Consider the following 24,000-nt stretch of genomic DNA (forward strand, 5'->3'; position numbering starts at 1 on the left):
GCGGAGAACCAGAGCGGGCCGGTGGGGCTGTGGTCCCATGCCACGGTGCTGCTCCACGTCGAATCAGCATGAAAGAACAGCGGAGAGTCATAAAGACACGGTAGCGGGCTGTCAACTTTACAGCACACATACACACGTGTGGTGTGTAAAGGGCGAGGGGAGGGTCCCCCCCTTTCAGCACCACGGCAGACTTATTTAGAGTGGTTATTAGTCCCACTTACTGCCACGCACAAACCTAAGGGGGTCTTTGGTTATGGCCCGGCCCAAACATGGCTCCCATTAACGGTGGGGGCAAAAAAAAAATTGAGCGTGTATGATGTAAGAAATGTGTGTTGGGGTGTACAGTGTGCATAGTACAGTGTGCATAGTACAGTGTGTGTGTGTGTGTGTGTGTGTGTGTGTGTGTGTGTGTGTGTGTGTGTGTGTGTGTGTGTGTGTGTGTGTGTAGGTGTGTAGGTGTGTAGGTGTGTGCCTGTGTGTCTGTGTCAAGGAAGAAGTTGTGAGAAACTGCGTAGGTGGATGGATGTGCATACGCATACTAGTGTAAGAGAAAGAGACAGAGAGCTCTGATAAAGAGAGAAAGAGAGGGAGAGAGGGAGAGACAGAGACAGAGAGCTCTGATAGAGAGAGAGGGAGTGAGAGAGAGACAGAGAGCTCTGATAGAGAGGGAGTGAGAAAGAGACAGAGAGCTCTGATAGATAAAGAGAGAAAGAGAGGGAGAGAGGGAGAGACAGAGACAGAGAGCTCTGATAGAGAGAGAGGGAGTGAGAGAGAGACAGAGAGCTCTGATAGAGAGGGAGTGAGAAAGAGACAGAGAACTCTGATAGATAAAGAGAGAAAGAGAGGGAGAGAGGGAGACAGAGAGCTCTGATAGAGAAAGAGAAAGAAAGAGAGGGAGTGAGAGATAAAAAGACAGAGCACTGATAGAGAAAGAGAGAAAGAGAGGGAGCGAGAGAGAGACAGAGACAGAGAGCTCTGATAGAGAAAGAGAGAGAAAGAGAGGGAGTGAGAGAGAGACAGAGACAGAGAGCTCTGATAGAGAAAGAGAGAAAAAGAGGGAGAGAGAGAGAGACAGACAGAGAGTTCTGATAGAGAAAGAGAGAAAGAGAGGGAGAGAGAGAGAGACAGAGAGTTCTTATAGAGAAAGAGAGGGAGTGAGAGAGAGGAGTGAGACGGAGTGAGAGAGAGAGGGTATGCACAAGCGTACTGTCTGTATGCAGAGCCATGGTCTTCACATGGTATCTCTAGAGGGGGAGCTTTGCCTCTCCAACCCACTCTGGAACATCTGGAGCCGAGGCCTGTGACTGATAACCTGTGGACTACCTCTTTATCTGCAGTCCACACGACATGGAAAACTACACCAGCCTCCTGCACTTTTCGCCTTTTTTTTGCCCTCGTGTTTTTCCATTTTTTTTTCATGCACGGCTGGATAGTAGCCTTGGTGCAGTAGTAATATTTGTAGTAAAAGTTTACATAGTCAGGTTTAGTAGTGGTAGTTGTAGTAGTAGTAGTAATAGAAGTAGTGGTAGAAGTAATTAATAATAATTCACACACACACACACCCAAGAGGGGTTCATTCAGTGTGGTGGGAGTGGCACTTTTATGCTGAGAGTGCAAACCCCCCCCCCCCCCCCCCCCCCCCACACACACACACACACACACACACACACACACACACACACACACACACACACACACACACACACACACACACACACACACACACACACACACACACACACACACTTTCAATACATATTTTCTAAGGCCCATAAAAATCAGATGGACACACACACACAACTAACCAGGTCAGCACACCACAAGTCAGCACATACAGTGCAGTGTAAACACACACACACACACACACACACACACACACACACACACACACACAGGGGACCAAGCGCGTTCCAGTGTGTTCAAAGCGCACGGTGGAGTGGTGCACTAAGAGGCCTCTCCTCTCCGTGGGAGTAGCGCTTGCTCCACCATATACTCTCATTCCTGCTGGTGCAAGGAGAGAAGTGAAAAAAAAAGAAGGAAAAAAAAACACAGGACCCCTCGGACGAGCTCCGTCAACAGCCCCCTCCATTCATCTCCAAGGCCCCCGAACAGTGGGCCCTCTCATGGAGCGGCAGCACCTGGAGACATACGGAGGCAACATCAAGAGGCCTGACCAACAGCAGCAGCAGCAGCAGCAGCAGCAGACCCTACATCCACACCTGAATAAACCACACCGCCTCCCCCACACACACACACACACACACACACAAACGCACCAGTGGCCCACATCAAATGCCCCGGGCTGGCCCACCTGAAAGCCGGCAAGTGGAGGGGAAGCCTGGCGAGGGTTTAGCAACGGCTAAGGAAGCGGGCAGACTCTGTTGGCTCGGCTGGACGGAAGCCTATACTACTGGGATCCGCAATGCAAACACACTGCCCAGGTGGTAGGGAGCGAGAGAGAGCGAGAGAGCGAGCGAGAGAGAGAGAGAGAGAGCGAGAGAGAGAGAGAGAGAGAGAGAGCGAGAGAGAGAGAGAGAGAGAGAGAGAGAACTTGAACCCTGCTTGTGGCTAGGAGTCGTGTGTAAGTGTGTAAGTGTGTAAGTGTGTGAGTGTGTGAGTGTGGGTGCATGTGTGTGTGTGTGTGTGTGTCAGAAGAGGGAGGCAGGGCAGTTTATTTAGACAGGTGCTTCTAATATTGGAGCAGGGAGGGAGACACACCTCAGAAGGACAGGGGGAGATCTATGTCAGATCTGGGAATCCTCTGAGTGAGGACGGGGAGGGGGGGGGAGGCCGACCCCTCCTCAGCCCGGGTTGGGCTGCCGGGATTAGGGTAGAGGCTCCCCGATAGTCTCCCTGACAGCCCCATAAATACGGGTCTTTGTGGACACGCAAAGGTTGTACTAAACATGTACGATCAGACAAGCGTAGGCCACGGTCCCGAACATGTGACCTTCATCTCTAATGAGATATGGGATATGTGTTATGCTTAGGCACAGCAATTTATGCTGAAATAAATACTTGTCAGAATAATGTGTATGACTCAATAAAAAAATCCTAAATTACAGGGCTCAGCATAGTGCTTCACAGGAGAGAAACAATGTTTAATGTAGTGTCAAGACTCAGGAAAAAGCAACAATCAGTTCATACCGCAGATAAAACCCGAAAAGTAAGATCCTAAGAATGGCAACACCATCTATTTCATTTGAATAGGTTTAGGCAGGGACTTAAAAGCGATACATCAATGTAAAAGTTATTCAGAACACACAATACACAATCCAATGAACTGGTGTGTGCCACCTAAATCATAAAGTGGAAGAGAATGTTGCTGGACTGTGCAGTCAGACGTAATCCAGCCACGAATCGAACCATGTGCTGTTCCCTGCTGCAGTTCTGCACTTTAGCAGAGATCTCTTCCTGTTTGTGTTCTCATTTTATTAAACATCCCCGAGCTACCGATGCTAATCTCCAGTCCAGTAATTGGGCCCTAATCATCAGATTTTGGGTAATTAACTTGGTTCATTTATTTAATGTGTCTACTTAACCCGAGGGTAATAATTCCTTATTATACATCGCGGGACTTTAATTACATAGGATAAACACAGCAGTACGTCTGGTGAATAAACAATTGAACGGAAACCACTAAATCACAGTGTTAACACAAGAAAACACTTGAATTGTCATTAATAATGTGCCGGCAGTGTGTTATTGTTAATAGCACTCCCGATACATCAAAACAAAACTGTGCTTTCGCCGTATATTTCCTGCTCCTAAAACAAAAGGGAGTGACGCTATGACATCAGAGGGCCGTCTGGCGAGGCGCGTAGCGAAAACAGCAATTTCCTGCGTTTATTTTCCTTTTTCCATCCCTCTTTTTCGGAGTTGGGCGTCAGACTTGGGCGTGTCGCAGAGGATGGGCAGTGCTTTTTGGGGGGAAAGAAAGCGCGCAGGCCTGCCAAAGGCCAAACTGCTGGGCCGTGAGGGCTGGGGAACATCCTGGCTCGACAGCTCTGGCCGTGTTCAACACAGCGCAGGATAACCGTTTGAAAAAGGAGGCATTTGTTTTCGGTCCAAAATAACTTTTTCAAAACACGGCCCCGCCGCACTGAAGGGCCAACGATGCAAACACTGATGTGTGGGTCATGTGACACGATGTTTCCCATCCACAAAGCAACACAAGACAGGCCTTTTCGTATTCATTCACTTTGGAGGCCAAAAGGGGGATTTTTTTCTCTGGTGGAAAACACCAATTTAGTGTGTACCGAAAGCTGAAATGAAATAAACTCAGTCATAATTTGGACATGGTCGAAGATACAGGATGGCCTGCCTATTAGCTGCTAATGCTTCTGGTAAAGTGAGTTGACTAATACACAGGTCTTGTGTGATAGCCCTTCCGTTTTTGGAAAATAAAGCCAAGAGAAGTTCACGATGCTCTATCCACCAAGACAGGCCTTGTCCTTCAAACAAACAGGGGCGTGTTGTAAGGGTTTCTGGGGAGACATTATTTTGTAGGGCAGACTGAAGCCTGAAGACCAAATGTGCTAAATTCCTATCTGTAAACGTCACATATCTGGGGACTGGAACTGAGCAATCGGGGATTCTGAATGAAAGCACCGTGCACACACTTGCACCCGTCTGTCATCGGCCATTTCAGTCTGTACTGTATTGAAGTTCAAACTGAAGATGGATCACAACACGACTCTTAAATAAAAAAATTCCTGGGTTTTTCTCTTGCAACACAATAGTGCTTAAAAGATACATTCGACCGTCCCTACTCTCGTGCGGACAAACAAAGTGCCGCTCAAGAAGAGCTGGAAGGGGGGGGGATGATATCGTTTTTTCCGAGCCGACGGTCCTCTCGTCATGCCTGGTTTATGATTAACCGTTCACGCCGTAGGAAAGAGTTCGCCAGGGCCTCTGTGTATCTGCACCGTCAGCCCCAGCCCGCAGGCCACCGCGGCCGTCCCCCCGCTACCCAGCGGCGCGTCTCAAAGCTCTTCTCAATACGACGGGGTAGCTAATAAGAGGCGCTACGGGTGCACCGTAATCATAGCAGACGTTTGGCTAATTATATCCTCAGACCGCTGTTTGCCGCAAGGGATTTAACCATCTGTGTGTGAGCGTGTGCATGTGTGTGTGTTTGTGTGTGTGTGTGTGTGTGTTGGGGTGCACACTCAAGACACACGGTATTTCCATTTGATTTAGTTTAATAAATAGGTCAAGAATAGCTCTTTTGCGGAACCCCTCTTCGCTCTTATTTCCGCACACGCCAGACGTCGGTTAAACTGCCGACGGAATCGGGAAAAAAAAACCAGAAAGAATCCCGAAACATTCCACCTGAAGCCAGTGCAGCCTGATTTCCTCGTAATCTGGATGCTGAGGTCATTGCTGATGTCGACAGGAACCTCTCTCTCCCCCCATCTCTCTCTCTCTCTCTCTCTCTCTCTCTCTCTCTCTCTCTCTCTCTCTCTCTCTCTCTCTCTCTCTCTCTCTCTCTCTCTCTCTCTCTCTCTCTCTCTCTCTCTCTCTCTCTCTCTCTCTCTCTCTCTCTCTCTCTCTCTCTCTCTCTCTCTCTCTCTCTCTCTCTCTCTGTTCTGATTCAGCAGGGGTCACTTTACTTACACCCTGCTGGCCGGCCAGTCTTTGGGGTTTTTCCGATCCGTGCCGCGGACGGCGTTCCAGGGAAGGCAATCCCTCCGGCAGGGGACTGGCGTTGCCTTCCCAATAAAACCGACTGTGAGAGTCCCCCCCGCAAGGACGTAAACACCGTGGGCTCCTCATAACGCGGGCGCGAGGGGGCCCTCGTTAATGGCGGCCGGTGTCGAGCCCGCCAAAATGTACTCTTTAATTAAGTACTTTGTGGGAAGGCTTTTTTTACGGCGTGCTGGGGTCTGGCGATGACTCGGGTGAAAGATGGCGTGCTAACCGCCCCGGCTGGAGGAGGGGGGGGGGGGGGGGGGGGGGGGGGAATCATTCGGTGGTCAACTGTGTCTCTCTCGACACGTGTGCAACGCTTTCCTCGCTCTCCGGCTCAATATTCTCTCCATTCTTTCTATCTATTGCTTTTTACAAGGGCTAGGAGTTTTTTTCATTTGGACAAGTCTAACACCCCAGCGGAGCTGACCCCGTAGTACCGCTGACGCGAGGCACGGCCGCTGATCCAGATGCTCTGGATGTCGCTGAGGAGTTGTTTTAAAGTGAATATTAAGTGTGCGTACATTCCCCCCCCCGCACCCCACCCCCACCCCCCCATGGGTCAGCTCGAACATCGGTGGAGGATTCCCGTGAACGTACGAGCAGTTTGGGGGCAGCATCGTAACGCTGTTAAGTCCATGAGCAAAGCGCCCAGGGGGGCGGCCTTAATAAAGGCTAATAGTGGGTCATAAAGCAGCCAACCACGCTGTTTTATTGTTGCTTGAAATGTAGCATATTAAGACGCTGTTATTGTTGTCGAGGCTTAATGGCATAAAGCAGCCCTATTGACCGGTTCCTTATTAGTACCTCACTATAGTCAGGCTATTTCCCTTCAACCACATCCCAGGCACAGCAATCTCATTCAAATATATTACTATCATCTAGGTGGTGGTTAAGCTTAGAGACAAGGGGGGGAGGGGGGGGGGGTCTACAACCGCACACACAAAGGGAAAGCTCAGACTTTCTGTAGAGAAATGAACTACTGTCCCCGGCCCCCCCCCCCGGCTCCTTTTCTTCCTGCTCTTGAACTTGGCACAGAGTCAAGAAACCAGGGCACAATTTGTTCTTCTCCCGCTTTGTTTCGCTCCCTTTTCATAAAGTAGCAGCGAGGGGCTGACTCTCTCCCTGCAGAGACCCAGAGACTTGGATCTTACCTCATCCGAGTGTGTGTGTGTGTGTGTGTGTGTGTGTGTGTGTGTGTGTGTGTGTGTGTGTGTGTGTGTGTGTGTGTGTGTGTGTGTGTGTGTGTGTGTGTGCAGCAGGGCCTTCTTCCATCTCTACTGCCATATAAATACAACTATTATGTTTGTGTCCATTTTTACATCCAAATTAAAAGTTTGAAAGAAATGTGAAAGAGAAAATGGAACTAATATGTGTCATTTAGTAATACTTATATATTATATCTTTGTATCTTTATCCATAGAAATTAAAATTGTGTTAAACACAGCATTTTACAAAGTGCTTAACAGTGATCCAACAAATTAAACACCTAATCGCATGACTCTGAATGTCAAAAGTGGAATAATCTGAGGTTGGAGAGCAAATTGTTCAGAGCAGAAAGATGACGAGTCTGCATATAAATGTACAGTTGACCCAGTGAGGCAAAGATAAACGCGCAGATGATCTTTGGGAACTGTAAACTGTTTACGCTGACTTGGATGTTGACAAGGACACCCAAAGTGGCTGGTATTCTTGTAAACAACCATGAAGTCATTAGGAGATAGGCGATGGGGCCCGGGCTGTGTCAGTGAAGGGTGAGGTCATTACAGAAGCGCTTTTAATAGGGCCTTTGGGCTCTGCAGATCTTGGAAAGAGATTAGGGGCTTTTAGTTCTGTCGTCATTTTCATACATGATTGCAATGCACGGGTTGGTTGAATAATAGTTTAATTTAAGGTTCAAAATGTGTTGCAGTAGAGACACTACAAAATAAGGCTCGATGGTTGGTCCTGATAAAAGTGTGTACCAATCCAAAGTGCAGACAATACCACTTACAACAACTGGCCTGTAAACAAACTGTGGCTATCGGGCTGTTATCTGAGAGATGTTTTACTTTACACGCTGGGACCTTGTGTACGGATCACTGTCTGTTCTCAAAACAGAAGCATGGGATCCAAACGTACTTAGCTTTCTGAGCGTCATTTCAAAAGCGTGAAAAATATTTGTCGGTACTGAAACGAAAGCACAAATTCTCCATCTAGTCCCGACTTGTATTTCTTTAATCCGATATATATAACAAAATAGTTGGAAGTTAGTTGGTGATAATAACTTAAGCGTCCTTTGTTGGCACCGTGCCAACTCTAAAGAGCCTGTAGAACAGTTCCATTATATGGATAACAGTTGTTTCATTTCCTCCATCAGGACGTTTTTTACAGTGTGAGCCAGCGTGAGGTCTATGAGCGTCAAACACACTTGCCCTGGTTCCATCCGGGGTCACCCCGTGTGGACGTCCTTCCCCCTGCCTGGGCGCCCGTCCTCCCGGCCCCCTTGAAAGCAAACGGCCGGCGCGTACAGTAAGGAAATCCGAGGCGGCCGAGACAAAAAGCCAATTTGTATGAGGCCACGCACAATGGCTGCAGGGCTGGCGAGAGGGCCCCTAGGGAGCAGCCAGGGCCAAGCCCATGATGCATGATGTGTCTCGGTGTCGGGGATGGGGGGGGGGGAGGGAGGCGGGAGGGTGGGTGGGTGGGTGGGGTTATTGTCTATCTGTGGCCAGCTTGGAAGCAGAGGAACTAATTAAGTGGAAGCCTGCAGGTGGTCCATGTAGACTTTTACAGCCCGGGGAGGAGGGCAGGGCGAGGAGGGGCTGGGGCACAGATAAGAGAGCAGGACTGGGGAGGAGGGAAGGGGATGGGAGGAAGGAAGGAAGGAAGGAAGGAAGAAAGAAAGGAAAAATAGAGGGCGAGAGAAGGAATGAAAGAACAGAGGGAGAGAAAGAAAGAAAAAAAGAAATAGAGAACAGAAAGAAAGAAAGAAAGAAAGAAAGAAAGAAAGAAAGAAAGAAAGAAAGAAAGAAAGAAAGAAAGAAAGAAAGGAAAAATAGAGGGCGAGAGAAGGAATGAAAGAACAGAGGGAGAGAAAGAAAGAAAAAAAGAAAGAAAGAAAGAAAGAAAGAAAGAAAGAAAGAAAGAAAGAAAGAAAGAAAGAACAAGAGGGGAGAGACGGCTTACATGAGATGAGAAAGAAATAAGGCAGAAGAAAGTGAGGGTCTCAGAAGATGAAACGGGCACCCTAAGCTTGGATCTAGTGAACAAGGCTGCCCTCTGTGGTGAACTTCCCTCGGAGACATTTACTCATGTCTTCTCTCAGAGGGCGGATGTCACTGCGCCAGTGTTTGCTGGGGTTTAGCGGCTGGTGTTCCTAATGTCATTTATCCTGAGGAGTCAAGCTGTGGACGGTTGATGTGACAGAGCTGCACTCACATCTGATTGACGGCTGCACAAGTAGTTGCAAATTAATTAGAACTCTGATGTTGGCCTCGGAAATAAACTAATCGTGTAAGGTCGCAATTCATTTATAAAGAAGAATATTCATTTAGAAACAACAGAAGCATAAATATATCGAATTTTCTACGCCCGTTACATGAATATCAAATTACAAACATTCAAAACTATAAAAAGGGTTATTATTATTGAATTGTATGAAGAGTTTCTGCACTGTGTGTTATTAATTAATGGGTGAATGGGTTTACACGCATGTGTATGTGCATGTATGTGTGTGTGTGTGTGTGTGTCTATATTATGCACGTGTGCATGTATGTGTGTGTGTTAGTGTGTGTTTGTCGTTGCACGTGTGTACGTTTGTGTTCATTTGCCTGTGTGTGTGTGTGTGTGTGTGTGTGTGTGTGTGTGTGTGTGTGTGTGTGTGTGTGTGTGTGTGTGTGTGTGTGTGTGTGTGTGTGTGTGTGTGTGTGTGTTTGCGAGTGCGTATGTGCATCTGTGTGTGTTTCTGTTTATCTGTGTCTGTTATGTGCATGTGTGTGCGCTCGTGTGTGTGAGTAGTAGTGTGTGGCCCCCCCCGGCAGGACTAGGGGTCTGCGGAGCTGCACCAGGACAGTGCTGTCGTCTGTGGCGTGACACCAGGGGCAAAACAAGCCAGATGTTATGGGAGCGCCCGGCCTGCTCGCAATCAAAGCCCGCCTGCCGGAGAGGAGTTATGGGGCACCACTCACACACTACAGGCCCCTCCTCACAGAAAGGGATACTCACACACTACAGGCCCCTCCTCACAGAAAGGGATACTCACACACTACAGGCCCCTCCTCACAGAAAGGGATACTCACACACTACAGACCCGTACGCATACAGACAGAGATACACACTATTTAACATGGTGGACACACACACACACACACACACACACACAGGCACTTAAACACACGCACACACACATACACGCATACACAGGTGCACTTAAACATCGACATGCACACACACAAACAGACACATACATGCACATAAACACACGCACAAAAAAAAATGCACATAAATATACACAGACATGCACACACACACACACACACACACACACACACACACACACAAGCGTACGTACACACACACACACATACACACACATAACACACGCGCGCGCGCACACCCACACACACATGTAAATATTTACATGTAATCTGATTTGAAGTTAAGTTTTTCCCAAACCAGATTTTAAACAACAGAGATGAGCAGATGTAGAGCCATCTCAAGATAAGGGCCGGTAATCATTCCTCTCTGATTAACAGTCACACACCAGAAGTGCCTTGGATTGGGTCATTTTACGGAATCAACAACTGTCTTCAAACATAAACCACAACATGGAGAGCGTGTGTTTAGGTTTAAAGGAATTCTGCCTCGGCTCAGGAAACATAACACCGTCACGAAAATAACTCAAACACTCAAACACTACGGCGGACAATATACCAACTCCAACGGCAGTTGTTAACCAGAACAGTTGCTTTCTAGGCCCCGGTATAAAATAAAACGCAGGGTACATCTATAAAAGACACGGCGCCATCTGCTGTTTGCCGAGAGCTGGGAAGGAAAAGCTCCAAAAGCACAGGGAAACCAAGCAGTGAATGTTGAAACTTTGGAAGAAGTGCCTTATGATGTTGCTCTTCTTACGTTAACATTTCACCAAGCTTCAAAGAGGCTCCAGAGGTGTCAGGACACCTGTGGATCCCAGTTTAGTGGCTCCGTTTTTTTAAATCCCGGCCAAAAGATTCTGGGTTCAATCCATCTAGGTCTACATCTCTTACCTGTAGGCATCGTTAAGCAAGACCTACCTGCCCCTTAATTCACCTTCGTGCCCCGTAATTCACTATAAGTCACTTTGGATAAAAACGAAATAGTACATAGTAAGATGGCAGTAAGTCTCATTATTGATTAATTTGTGTCTATGGTCAGCAAGGAACATGATGCTAAAGTGACTTTCAAAACACCAGGAAGCAACATGATGGATTTCATCAGAGATGGCCACTCTCACTCTCTTTCAGATGCCTTACTCTCTTTCAGGTTTTCACGAACACAAACGTTAATAACAATAAAGCATTACACATGTTCACGATTCACCATGACTGGAAGTTAACGTTTTACAGGGTGCCCCTACACTACGACATCCTACATCACACACTCGGTAACAGGACATTCGGGAGAAACTGTGCCAAGATAAAAATCAACATGGCTTCCCCAGCGACAGAGGTCAAGCGAACGCAGCAAGCACCAAATGTACAGAACGGACTTGTTTTTCATTCCAAACCTATTCCCGAGAGGGACTTTGGGACATAGGGAAGGACGGACTCGATCACATTTTCCAGGAGTGGTGTCCCTATCAAATTAAATCCGATATATGTCAACGTGGGTGCGCCGGCGGGCGGATATTTCTTCACGGGCCGTCACCCTTCAGAAAACCTTTTTTTTCAGTTTCCATGGTCCCTCTTGACCAGCATCACGCCTGACATTTGAAACAAGGTTCATGGAGAAGGGAGGAGAGCTGAGGGAGAGGCCAGGGAGGGAGGGAGGGAGGGAGGGAGGGAGGGAGGGAGGGAAAAGGGCAGCTATAGAGGGAAGAGAGGACGGTACCTTGTGGAGTTCAAGTGCCATGTGGAGAAGGGTTCCTCGGCGGGGGCCGCAAGGGGGCTGGTCAACAGGCTGTGAGGAAGAAGAAGTGACGAAGAGGAGGGAGAGTGAGAAAGAGACAAAGTGGATGCGGGTTTGAAAATAAGAAATTCAATCTGAACTTTTTTTAACCGTCGTATGATATTTGAATTTGAACCGCGATTCGATGTTTGTTTTTACTACACAGGGAGGAGCAACGAAGTTGAAATCCAGGGGACGGGGATGGGGGGGAAATGAGGTAAGCCAAGGAGGGGATGTGTTGTCAGGGTCAAAGGTTAAACACATGAAAGATGATAAACGCTCGGGCTTAACTCTTCACAGTAACGCACACGTTGTCCACGCCCACATACAGTGCACATAAACAATGACCCGTTCGAAAGAGTCATGTCCTCAATGCTCTCCAGAATTGTTGCACGAAGCACAACCATCAAAACTCTTCTTTTGTCCCACATAGCACATGTCACCCTACTTCCCATGCAAGCAACCGACAGAAACACGTTGGGCGTTGGGCAAATGCACAACGCAAGTCCACCTACTGTATGCAAACTAACAAGGCCAACCACATTTTGTGCTATTCCAGTTCCTTGTATGTCCTTGTACTCTGTAATGGATCTAGGCAGTGTCATATGACCGACAGAAAATCATTTTCAGCACATCACTTTAAGAATTTAAAGAGAATTTCAATTCACAGAAATACAAAAATACACACATGCCAGTAACTACAACACTGCTACCCAGGACGCAGTTCACTCAACAGGACATGTATTGAGTAGCCCGACTAGTAGATACTAGTAATACACAGTTGCAATAACTGTGTTGACTTTGTTTCCAGTGGGATAGTCTCTCTCTCTCTCTCTCTCTCTCTCTCTCTCTCTCTCTCTCTCTCTCTCTCTCTCTCTCTCTCTCTCTCTCTCTCTCTCTCTCTCTCTCTCTCTCTCTCTCTCTCTCTCTCTCTCTCTCTCTCTCTCTCTCTCTCTCTCTCTCTCTCCCTCCCTCTCTCTCCCTCCCTCTCTCTCTCCCCCTCTCTCTCTCCCCCTCTCTCTCCCTCTCCCTCTCTCCCACACCACTGGACATGGCATTGACACAATACTCTGGGCTGTTACTGTTGACACAGTAACAGCCCAGAGTCCCTCTCCACCCCTCGCCCTATTGCTCGCCCCACATGTAAACACAACTGAGGACAGTTGAAAGCTCAACTTTGGGAAACAAATACAGCGATCGCTGGCTGTCCACACTTGGCAGCGCGGAGAAAGAAAGGAAAGGAAAGAAAACAACCAGAGATACGACACACTTTGACAGCCAGAGGAGCAGGCGAGTGATTGATCTGAAAACAAACTGTTGGGAATTCACCACATGGCCGCCACCCAGCTTATTCGCCAAGTGTCCTCCAAATTACCACAAAAGAAGCGCTCCCCTACTTGATTTCCACTTATACAGCAATCACTTTTATAGCAATCACTTATATAGAGATCATTTATATAGACATCACTTATAGAGATCTCTTATATAGAGATCGCTTATATAACGATCACTCACATAGAGACCTCTTATATAGTGTTCACTTATATAGGGATCACTTATATAGATATCTCTTAAACATTTATATAACCACGACTTTCATAGCCACCACGCATATAGCAACCACTTATACAGCAAGCACTAATATAGGGAACACCTTCAAATGTCACCATTCACTCGCATACCTCACTGTTATAGCATTCATTTGTATAGAGCTAACTTGTATATAGTCATCCTTATAGCAGTCACTTGTATATACCTCATCTGTTTAGAACAACTTTTTATACAGCTCCAGTATATAGTTCTCATTTTGTCCTTTGGCTATCCCATCCAACCCTCGCCCACTTACATTGTGTTTCCTTCTATATATTCACCCTTACAGCATTCAGCCCCAGAGCATTCACCCACAGACCGCGGCCATGCATAGGGATCACCGATACAGCACCACTCACTTTACTCCAATCTCCCAACCCTTCCAATGCTCCAATCCGCATGTAGGAACAAGCCATCCGGTAACCTTCCCCTACAGCCCCGGACCAATTAAGAGGGCTTTCATGGATATTTTCCCCAGGACTAAAAGGGATAATCCCCCTTTATGACTCCCTGTACCTGGTATGGCCCCGGGCCCTCAAGGGTCTCTCGAGCCCCCTCAGCGGAGAGAAACAACGCGTTTTGGAGGGCCTGTTTCGGACCCCCATTATACCAAAGGTACCCCCCCCCCCCCCCCCAATCCCCTCCTTTTCCCCCCTCTAAGTACGAAGACCCCCACCGGGAGAATAGGGGTCCGGAGCTGAAAAGAGACTAGAATGAAGGGCCCGTGTTTGGGGGGGGATGAGGTGAACAGGTCTGTAGAGTCGGTGGAGGGTGTTGGAGGGTGGAGGGAGGGGCGTGGTGGAGGGGGTGGAGAGTGCCCTACGATGGAGGAGGTGAGGGGTGGGTGAGGAGGGTGGTGGTGGAGGAGTTTGAGGGTGGAGGGACGGTACGGGTGGGTGCTATAGAGGAGGTGGCGACTGGGGGTGAAGGGGAGAGACGGTGGAGGGCGTGGGAGGAGGGCGGGGGGGGGGGGGGGGGGGGTTGTTGACGAGGTTGGAGGATCGCGGTGGCGGTGGAGACAGATACGTGCACACACGCGGTAAGACTTACTGGCAGATGTCGCTCAGGCCCTGCCGCGGGGGGTCTTCGCCCACAAAGTCCAGCTCCTCAGTGATGCTGTTGGCCCGGAGGTCTCCGAGGGACGGACGCTCCGCCCTCTTCTTCACTGCGAGGGCGGGGGGGGGGGGGGGGGAACGAGACTCGGTTATATTTCATCTCAATAGATGTTTTGAATGATCACTTGTCAGCAAGTTGCAGCGTTTCGTGTCGGGTAAATGGAGCGTCAATCTACGGTTAAAAAAAGCTCGAGAAGCACGGATACGTAGAGTTAGGAACCACAGCCGCGAAGTCAAACCGAGTCGGAAATGTAAGTATGCCCATGGTGTGATTGAGTACCTGGAGTGGCAGGGCAGCTCAGGGTGAAGGGGGGCCAGGGGGGATCAGGGGGTCCTTGTTGGTTTCATGCAAAACAAAGCAGAAATAAATGAAGTGATGAAAACCAGAAGTTCAATCTCATGTGAGTCTTCAGATTCAGATACAGAGGATTTAGGCGCAATCCCATTTCTACCCCTTACCCCTTCCCCCTCCCCCTTGTTGTGAAGGGGTAAGGGGAAGGGGTAAGGGGTAGAAATGGGATTGGGCCTTAAGGTTTCCTGGAGATGGTTTGTCGCGGATTTGTGGGGCGATGGCCCTGCATAGTAATGAGTTGGTATCCGAATAATTGTGTTCAATGTATATCAGCATGCCTGCAAAGTGTGGCAGAACTCCTTGCATACTTGCGTACAGAAAAAAACAGAGAACATTTTCCTTTCCGAGGTATTAATTTTGTACTTCGAATGAACGTGCTGTTTACATAATTTAATAATCCAGAGAACCCCACACGCCTAACAGTTCGGCGAGAATACACTTTTCGTGTATTTTTCCCACGAAAAGTGAAAACACATTTTTTTTCCTCCCGTTTACTCATACGTCCGTCCCTGCCTCACGTTGCACAAACAAGCATTCTGTTCTCTTTTAATTCACACTGATTTGAGCACGTCTCCTACAATCACGGATATGGCCAGTGAGCTGAACTAAATCCTGCTAAAGCGTTTAGTGGGGGGAATCAGCAACAGAGGGAGTTCTCCGCTTCCAACCACAGCTGGGCCAAACTGCTGGTTGGGGCTTACAACAACAGCAAAGGACAACATGCGTGGAGGGGTCCTGACCTGCAGCCTGTCACCAGAGCCTGACATGGCGGCCCCCCATCCCCCCCCCCCCCCCTTCTCCCCTACCAATCCATCCGGACTCCATTGTGTTGGGCGGGAGACAGATAGGCAAATCTGCTTCCACGAACAGAATGGCCATTCCAAGTCAAGCAGAAGCCATTCAAAACCTCTCTCGTGCTCCGTCGTAGAGTTTGTTTTACATTGTCCAATGCGGAAGAGAGAGAGCCGGAGAGAGAGAGAAAGAGCCGGGGAGAGAGAGAGAGAGAGAGAGAGAGAGAGAGAGAGAGAGAGAGAGAGAGAGAGAGAGAGAGAGAGAGAGAGAGAGAGAGAGAGAGAGAGAGAGAGAGAGAGAAATAGGGGAATAGAAAATAAAGCGCGGGAGAAAGTAGGAGAGAAAGCAAGGTAGAGAGAAACAGAGCTGTTGGAGTAATTGGCCTCTTACTAGCCTCTTCACCGTTGTGTTACTGACAGGAGCATGTTAGCTTTTAGACTTTACAAAAGCGCAGTATGTTCCTTACATAGAAGAAGAGGGACAGGGAGGGAGAGTCAAAAGAGTCCAAATAGTGATAAAAAATAATAAAATATAGGAATCAGCAAGAGGGAAAGTAGAAAATAACTCAAGCGCATAAGAGGGACAGACTAACAGAGGAGGACGAGGAGGAGGAAGAGTACATGAATGGCCGAGGCCTAGCGAGGGAGCGAGAGAGCGAGCGTGAGACGGAGAGATTGCGCTGCATTGAAAGATTCTCCCAGCGACGCGAGGCAGCGGCAGACAGCGAGGTGGAGGTCGCCTGAGACAAACAATGTCCAGTTCATTTCCAAGCGCTGGAGCCTTACAATCGCTGCTCGCACCCATCCCCCACTCCCCCACCACCACCACCACCACCACCACCAGCACCACCCCCGGTCCTAAACCACCACCCACCCCACGGTTTCCCCGGGTGCCCCAGCCTCACTACCGTTCCCACCCGCCTCACCCCTGCTGTTGGCAGGGCACCCAGTTTAGTTTAGGGCGGCGGCGAGGGGGGTGGGGGGGTGGGGGGGGGTTATGCCACGCCATGCTAGGCAATGCCAGGCCCCAGCCCTGTGTCTGCATTTCTCTGCTTGGCTCTGGTTCGGTCCAGTTGGGGACAAAGGCCCAGCCAGCCAGAAAGACTAATTAAAATGGTGTCTGGACCACATTAGGGAGACGGACAGGCGGATGATTAGCCCGCAGGAATACGTGGAAAAGAGAGAGAGAGAGAGAGAGAGAGAGAGAGAGAGAGAGAGAGAGAGAGAGAGAGAGAGACTGGCAGTGGAGCGAGGAGGTACCCCAGTCGTGATCTCACCTCAATAACGTTTGCATTTTGTAAGAGTCTCTGCTGCCGTTGGCCAAGACAAATAGCCCCCTACGAAACAAAGGGAACCCCACTCGTTGTTTCAACAGAGAGATGACAAAATGAGAAACCCGGAGAGAGAATGGAGCTGACCTCAGCCAACGAGAGAGCGAACGAGCCGGGACATCATCCCATTGCGTTTACAATGGAAATACCAAGTGTCTTTGCTCGGAGTCCATGGTTAGGGACGAAAGGGGGGCAGGGGAGAAGGACTCACCTGCTTGTCTAAACATCCCGGTGACGCTTAGGCACAAAGGCAGGGGTATCATTTGCATGACGGAACACGCATGAACACGCATGCACACTACGGTTCCAGGAAATGATGTCATGAACTGAACGTGAGGGCTTTGTGTGATTGTGAAGCAAAATGAGTTGGAGTTTTTTTTTTTTTTACATAAAAATCACCAAATGTTGAAACATTATCCAAGTTAATCAAATTGATACTAAATACAGAATGTAAACAAAAAAGATTTGTATATATATATATATATATATATATATATATATATATATATATATATATATATAGGAAAATATACAAAAATATATAAAGGCTGCCAGGGTCATGATAAATAACAGGCGAGCCTGGATGCAAAGCTCTGCAGCACCAGTCTGTTTAATATCTGCGTCTGCAGCGCGGGCCGTGCCATTACATGCAGTATCATTAGCGCCAGCCAGCCACAGGCGCGAGCGCTTGGCCCACGTCTTTACGACTTCCATGTCTCCCCCTGTCCTCCTCCCCTAGCCAAGGAACTCTGTGTCCACATGCGTCATGTCTGGATCCCACCACCTATTATTTGCCAGCTGATATTTCTGTCAAATAAAAAGAGGACATTTTACATTTTTTCCTCATAGAAAAATGACTAAATATTTGATTGTAACATTGGGTGCTTTGTCATTGAGACTGAACTAATGTTTTCCTGATAACCCCACGGCTGCCAAGTAAGATACATGAGCAGTACTGCAAGACGATTTGTTTGAACAGTGATTGTTTTCTCCAAACAGTGACATTATGACAACAGATGATAAAGTAAGTATATGAAGGAGCTCGGCTTTTTTTATTTAATCCGTGACCCACTGATTGAAAAATCTGTCCTTAAACAAAATACATAACTTGATATCTTGAATCTAGCAGTCAGATCTACAAGTCCTATAAGAGATTCCCGTTTACATTATCTGTACTCCTCTGTCCTTTTTGTCCTCTGTTTTTTTTTATCTTAATATCATGCTTTGACAGAAAAAAGCATACAAACACTCGGCCTAGAGTTGCCTTTTGAGCAAACATGGCAACATAACACAGGAAACTGCTTTTTGTACCTATGTGAATATTCTACAGTTCACACGCCGACACAACCCTCAAACCAACACACTAACAATCAGCTCGGTGTTTCCCCTAAATCACACCCATTGCAACCATGGCTGACTGACGCACAGCAAAATCTCACTGAGGTTAGTCACCTCTTCAGCAGGAGAGACCGGATAGCAGCAAATATAGAGATTGGAGGCGGGGTCTTTGTGTTTGTTGACTTTAATTAAACAATATTCGAGTCCAAAGGGGACTTTAGTTTAGGTATACAAGTTATAAGCATAACCATAAACGTGTCCATTAGGGTCCAAAGGATATAACGCAGTATCAGAAGGTGATTTCCTTTTAAAGGGGCGGTATGTGCTTGTTTTTCTACTTAATGTAAGTGCACAAGTGGTAAACAAGGTGGAGTCTTGACCTCAAATCACCACGGAGAGTAATGGCTGCCATCTGGCCAGGCCGTCATGAGCGTCAGCCATCTTGGCTCTAAGGGGATCAGGAGAGCGTCTGGATTTACTGTGTGTGAATGAGGAACCGGCACTCAAGCAACTATCTCTGCTTTTAATCCCCATTGCACGCAGAGGCTTCCTGGCTTAGCAAGAACGAAATACAAGTAAACTGCACGCTTTTAAATCTCAAGAGATTCCAACATGCAAAGCCCTGCAAAACAGCAAGTATTCCCATGCTTAATAGAAATATACAGCTATGAATTGATATATTGCTTACATAGAGATTTTCCAGCATGACTTTCAGCCTTAAAGTTATCTTGACCTTTCCGCTGTTTGTTTTGGATGTCTGACATGAGCAAGGGTTTCTTTTTTTAGCTGATCATCCAGCATAGAATATCTTGAGGTTGAGGGGAAACAGTCGCCGCATGAGGGAAAAGCTCATACATTCAAGATCATGCAGGAATATGCAAACTCCACAGAAACAAAAACGCACACAGAATGCCACCAGTTCAAAGGTTTAAGACTGGATTCAATGCCCAAATTCACTGTCAGTCGCTTTGTTTAAAAGAATCTGAACAATGACTAAATAGCAATGAAATGTCCCACACACCTAGATAATTAGATAACGCTTACAAAGGCTATCAAGGATCTCATCAAAGTTCGAATTTCTAAGTTGTGACTAAGCCCTCGACATTTCGCCCGACGACCAAAAAAACAACCAGGAATCTGGTGAATTCCCCAGAAGCTTTTCAGGTCTGAGCTCACCGCGCGGAAAGAATGCTGATCGGGACAAATAAAAGACGCTCCTCTTCTCGTAACAAGGAAGGAAAGACCCGTGGTGGAAAGTCCCCTTCACCTGGAGCGATGACCTCACGCAGGTCGCGTTATGTAGCTTCTTTCGTTACCTTAATTATAATGATAATAATACATTCAACTTAAACAAAGACACTTTACAGAGTGAACACAAAATAAATCATTTAATAAGAACATATAAGTAAAAAGAAAAACTAGGATAAAATAAAATTGGCAGCAATAAAACTAAAATAAGGAGATTAAAGGAATAGTTAAGAGGAGGAAGGAGAGAGAAGGGAAGGAGGTTATTTGGTGAAAGCCATCATGAAAAGGTGAGTTTTGAGGGCCTGTTTAAATGATGGCAGTGTGTCTGAACTGGTTGGGGAGGGAGTTCCAGAGGGAGGGTGCAGCAACTCAGAAGGGCCTGTCACCCCAGGTCCGAAGCTTGGTCCTTGGGGTTTTGAGTGCGGTTGCATCCATGGACCTGAGGCAACGGGTAAGACGAGGTCGGAGAGCGACCAGGTTATGTATGACTTTATAGGTGGTGGGTAGTATTTTTAAATGAATCCTAAATTGAACTGGGAGCCTGTGGAGGTTGTGGAGGACTGGGGCGATGTGATCTCGGCGGCGGGTGGAGATGAGCATGCGGGCGGGGGAGCTCTGGATCGATGATTTGTTAGGGTGAACCATAGAAGATGCTGCTGCAGTCCCGTACCTTCCACAGTCCCCGCCGACTCCTCCAGGAAGAAGGACATGTCCTTCTTGTCCTCCGTCTCCTGGATGTGGTCGTAGGTGATCTGGGGGATGGCCACGCCCCTCTCCGTCGACGGGCCCCTGGTGCTCAGGCCCCTGGCCAGCTTCAGCCTCTTCCTGGTGCCTCGTCTCTGTGGCGGTGAGAGAGGCATCACCCTCAGAGCTCGATTTGAGATTGTGATTAAAAAGGGCTGTACACATGCATGTCTATAAAGCAGGTCTGTTTATTCTCATGTATAGAAAGTCTTATGAATGCAAAGTGTTACGAATAAGGATTGTGCTATGGTGAAATGATCACTAACTCAAATAATATGGTGGATTTTCATTGATCCCCTGGCTTAATTAACATTCAAAAATGTGAATGTTAATTGGGGCAGGATAAAACCACTCTTGGGACAGGACAAAACCACTGCAACTTGGGCGAAAACCGTGCTCATGGAATCTGTCAGATCAACTCAAGTCATTTTTCCTGATGGTGGAAGAAAAAAAACACCCCAAAATCCTCAATAAAACATTTGACACTTCATTTCACATTACGACGTGTCAGTCCAGGATAACATTGAGAGGGAATGCCAGGTCGTAGGATATGCCAGCAACGGGACACTCGGGTTTTAGTGCCATGGCTGGAAAATGGTATCCTACAGCTATGACATCATGTAGGTCTAATGGGGGTCAGCTGGCCTGTCTTGAGGCCTAAACACAGAGTGTTAAGCCCCAGAGACACTCTGCCTGGAGACTCCGTTAGGGCCAGGTGAGGTCAGAGGTCTGCGTGTGTCAGTCAGTTCCTCGGAAACTGCACGCTGAACTCCCCACCCGCCAAACCTTCTCCTCCGAGCTGCCAACGTCCTGGACATGGCCTTTATAGGAACTCAGCCTCTCGGACTCAGGGGATCGACATCCCAGGCATTGATAAGTGCCCAAAAGGTCAGTCTAAATATCGCAGCACTGACTGACTCATAAGGAAAGGGAACACGAGAGAGAGAGAGAGAGAGAGAGAGAGAGAGAGAGAGAGAGAGAGAGAGAGAGAGAGAGAGAGAGAGAGAGAGAGAGAGAGAGAGAGAGAGAGAGAGAGAGAGAGAGAGAGAGAGAGAGAGAGAGAGAGAGAGAGAGAGAGAGAGAGAGAGAGAGAGAGAGAGAGAGAGAAACTGTGTGTTTGCGAGTAGAAAGAGACCATAGAGAGACACAAATTAAATATGCAACAAAGAGGAAGTGGAACAAACGGTTAAACAAAAGGTCAAAGTGGTGAATACAGAGAGTTCTCTCTGATGTGAGAAGGTGGAGGAAACGAAGAGAGCAAGTGGGTTTGACACAAGAGAAAGAAGGTGAGAAACAGAACAAGAGAGAGCGAGCGAAAACGAGCGAGAGAGTGAGAGAGAGAGAGAGAGAGAGAGAGAGCGGCAGAGCGCAAGAGAGAGAGAGAGAGCGAGCGATAAAGATAGACCGAGGAAGAGCGAGAGCGAGAGAAAGAGAAAGAGAAAGAGAGAACGATAGGGAGAGAGCGAGAGAGAGATAAAGAGAGAGAGATAGAGACAGAGACAGAGACAGACAGAGAGAGAGAGAGAGAGAGAGACAGAGACAGAGAGAGAGACAGAGAGAGATAGAGAGAGACAGAGAGAGAGATAGAGAGAGACAGAGAGATAGAGAGAGAACGGGCGGGAGAGCGAGAACAGAAAAGAACAGTCAGTGCCCTCGGTCACATGGTGCAAATGAAAAGAGCGGAAGCAGCCTTGGCTCTCCGCTACATGTGTGGGTGCGATGCTAAACAATGTTGTTGTTCAGCTAGACAAAGGTTTGCTCCCATGAGAAAGCCAGTGATGACATCATCTGAACTGACTGAGCCTTTGTCCAGCGGAGACAAAGGCCTCAAGTCATTCTGGTGGACTCTAGCCTGGGTGTGTGTGTATGTGTGTGTGTGCCGGTCTTTCTGTGTCTGTGTGCGCGTTTCTGTGGGCGTGTCCGTGTGTTTTCCATGTGTGTTGTGATATGCATGTCCTTCCCTGTGTGTGTGTGTGTGTGTGTGTGTGTGTGTGTGTGTGTGTGTGTGTGTGTGTGTGTGTGTGTGTGTGTGTGTGTGTGTGTGTGTGTGTGTGTGTGTGAGAGAGGGACCCTGACTTGCTCCTTTGTGCTAGGCATCACAGGGTGCGACATAGCTAATATTGTCTCAGAATGAGAGCCGTTTCAAGGAGAAATATGCAAATCTGCTTTACTATTCAACCCCGGCCACTCTATTGGTGTCTCCATTGATTGGGGTAAAACCAGGCGTGCATTAGACTCCATGTGAGTCTATTGTGAGTAAATCGAAATGATGATATGTATGCTTTATGCAAATGTGTGAGTGTGACTGTGTGTGTCTGCCAGACTGTGTGCGTGTGCGTGACTGTGTGCGTTTGCGTGCGTGTGTGTGCACGTGTGCATCAGTGCGTGCGTACGTGTGGGACCGCGTGTGTGCGTGCATGTGTCTCTACCGGTGTCCATCATCATTATGAAAATCAGTGACCATTCGTTTTCCCCACCAGTCAGCCCACCAGTCAGCCCACCAGTCAGCCCACCAGTCTCCCATAGCAGGGGTTAGTAAACCTGTACTTACAGATAAGTTGAGCCTAATGACGTTGGGGCTGGCGCTGTCAGCGTGGACAGGGGGGGTGGACTCCTTGCTGAGGACGTACATCTTCCACGTGGCCGGGCAGAAGTCTGTCTTCTCGGCTGCATAGCACCTCCACAGGGTCTGTTAAGGGCGACACAGAGCATCCACCAACCAAGGCGAGGAGGAGAACATTTGGTCAATTATGTGTGTATTCATATATCTTCAGGTATCGGGTTGACATTGAACACTGATCAGAAAGATTTTGTAAATGCTAATGGTGTTTTAGCATGAAGGATATTCAACAATGTTGGGTGGCAATTGTAATATTGACATGACTACTACTATTGTTGAAAACACTACTACTACTACTACACGACCCAAGTGTTATATACTACTATACGTCGAGATTTCTCAACAGGGATCAAAGACTCACTGGAGTGTTTGTGGATGATGGCGGACTACACTCCACCTAGCTGACTTTTATTGGGCTCCTCTAGACAAGAAGGCAGAGTGGTGGGGTTGGAAATCCGGTTCATTGTAAGTATTGCTACATGGTACGATGACACATGGCCGGGTGCTCCATGTTGCCATCCAGGAGATCTCTCCCTGAGTGTGTGTGGGCATGGCTGGTTTAACCTGTGCACACTGATTACCCAATGTTCAACAGGTGTGCAGCCTCACCCAGCCCTATAGTCTAATCAGACCCGGCCAGGTGAGGCTACTTAATCATCTGCGCACGCACACACTCCCCAAATGTCAACTAAGGCATTTGTTTAAACATTCATTAATCGGGTAATGTATCAATTAAAACTAGGGCTTGGCAAGTGAATGCGTTAATTGCGCATTAATGCAATCTTATTTTAACACGATTAATTCAAATTGACACATTAATGCACGCAGAATGTCAGTTTCATATTCAACCCACACTGAGTGAGTCAATAAAACTCCCTCAAGATCACTTGGGCTAGTTTTTTCTTATTCAGAACATTTGGTTTAAGTGATAATGTGTCATTCCATTGGATAATATCATTTAACTTCAACTGGAGTGGATTTCAAATATAATTTTAAAAGCGCGATTAATCGCGAGTTACTTTTAATCTTCGCCCAGCCCTAATTAAAACCC

General features: G+C 47.7%; 1 protein-coding gene across 1 annotated transcript in view; it reads right to left on the reverse strand.

The window, feature by feature from the left end:
* kcnq1.2 (potassium voltage-gated channel, KQT-like subfamily, member 1.2) overlaps positions 1-24,000 on the reverse strand; it is a 101,544-nt gene that overhangs the window by 55,882 nt on the left and 21,662 nt on the right. Inside the window, exons 10-14 of the mRNA XM_030365991.1 lie at positions 22,881-23,018; positions 20,256-20,424; positions 14,806-14,859; positions 14,461-14,575; positions 11,764-11,832 (exon numbers count right to left, since the gene is read on the reverse strand). Coding sequence (XP_030221851.1) covers positions 11,764-11,832; positions 14,461-14,575; positions 14,806-14,859; positions 20,256-20,424; positions 22,881-23,018 — 545 coding nt within the window. The remainder of the gene's footprint in view (positions 1-11,763; positions 11,833-14,460; positions 14,576-14,805; positions 14,860-20,255; positions 20,425-22,880; positions 23,019-24,000) is intronic.

Source organism: Gadus morhua, chromosome 9 (assembly GCF_902167405.1).
Source record: "Gadus morhua chromosome 9, gadMor3.0, whole genome shotgun sequence".
Taxonomy (NCBI): domain Eukaryota; kingdom Metazoa; phylum Chordata; class Actinopteri; order Gadiformes; family Gadidae; genus Gadus; species Gadus morhua.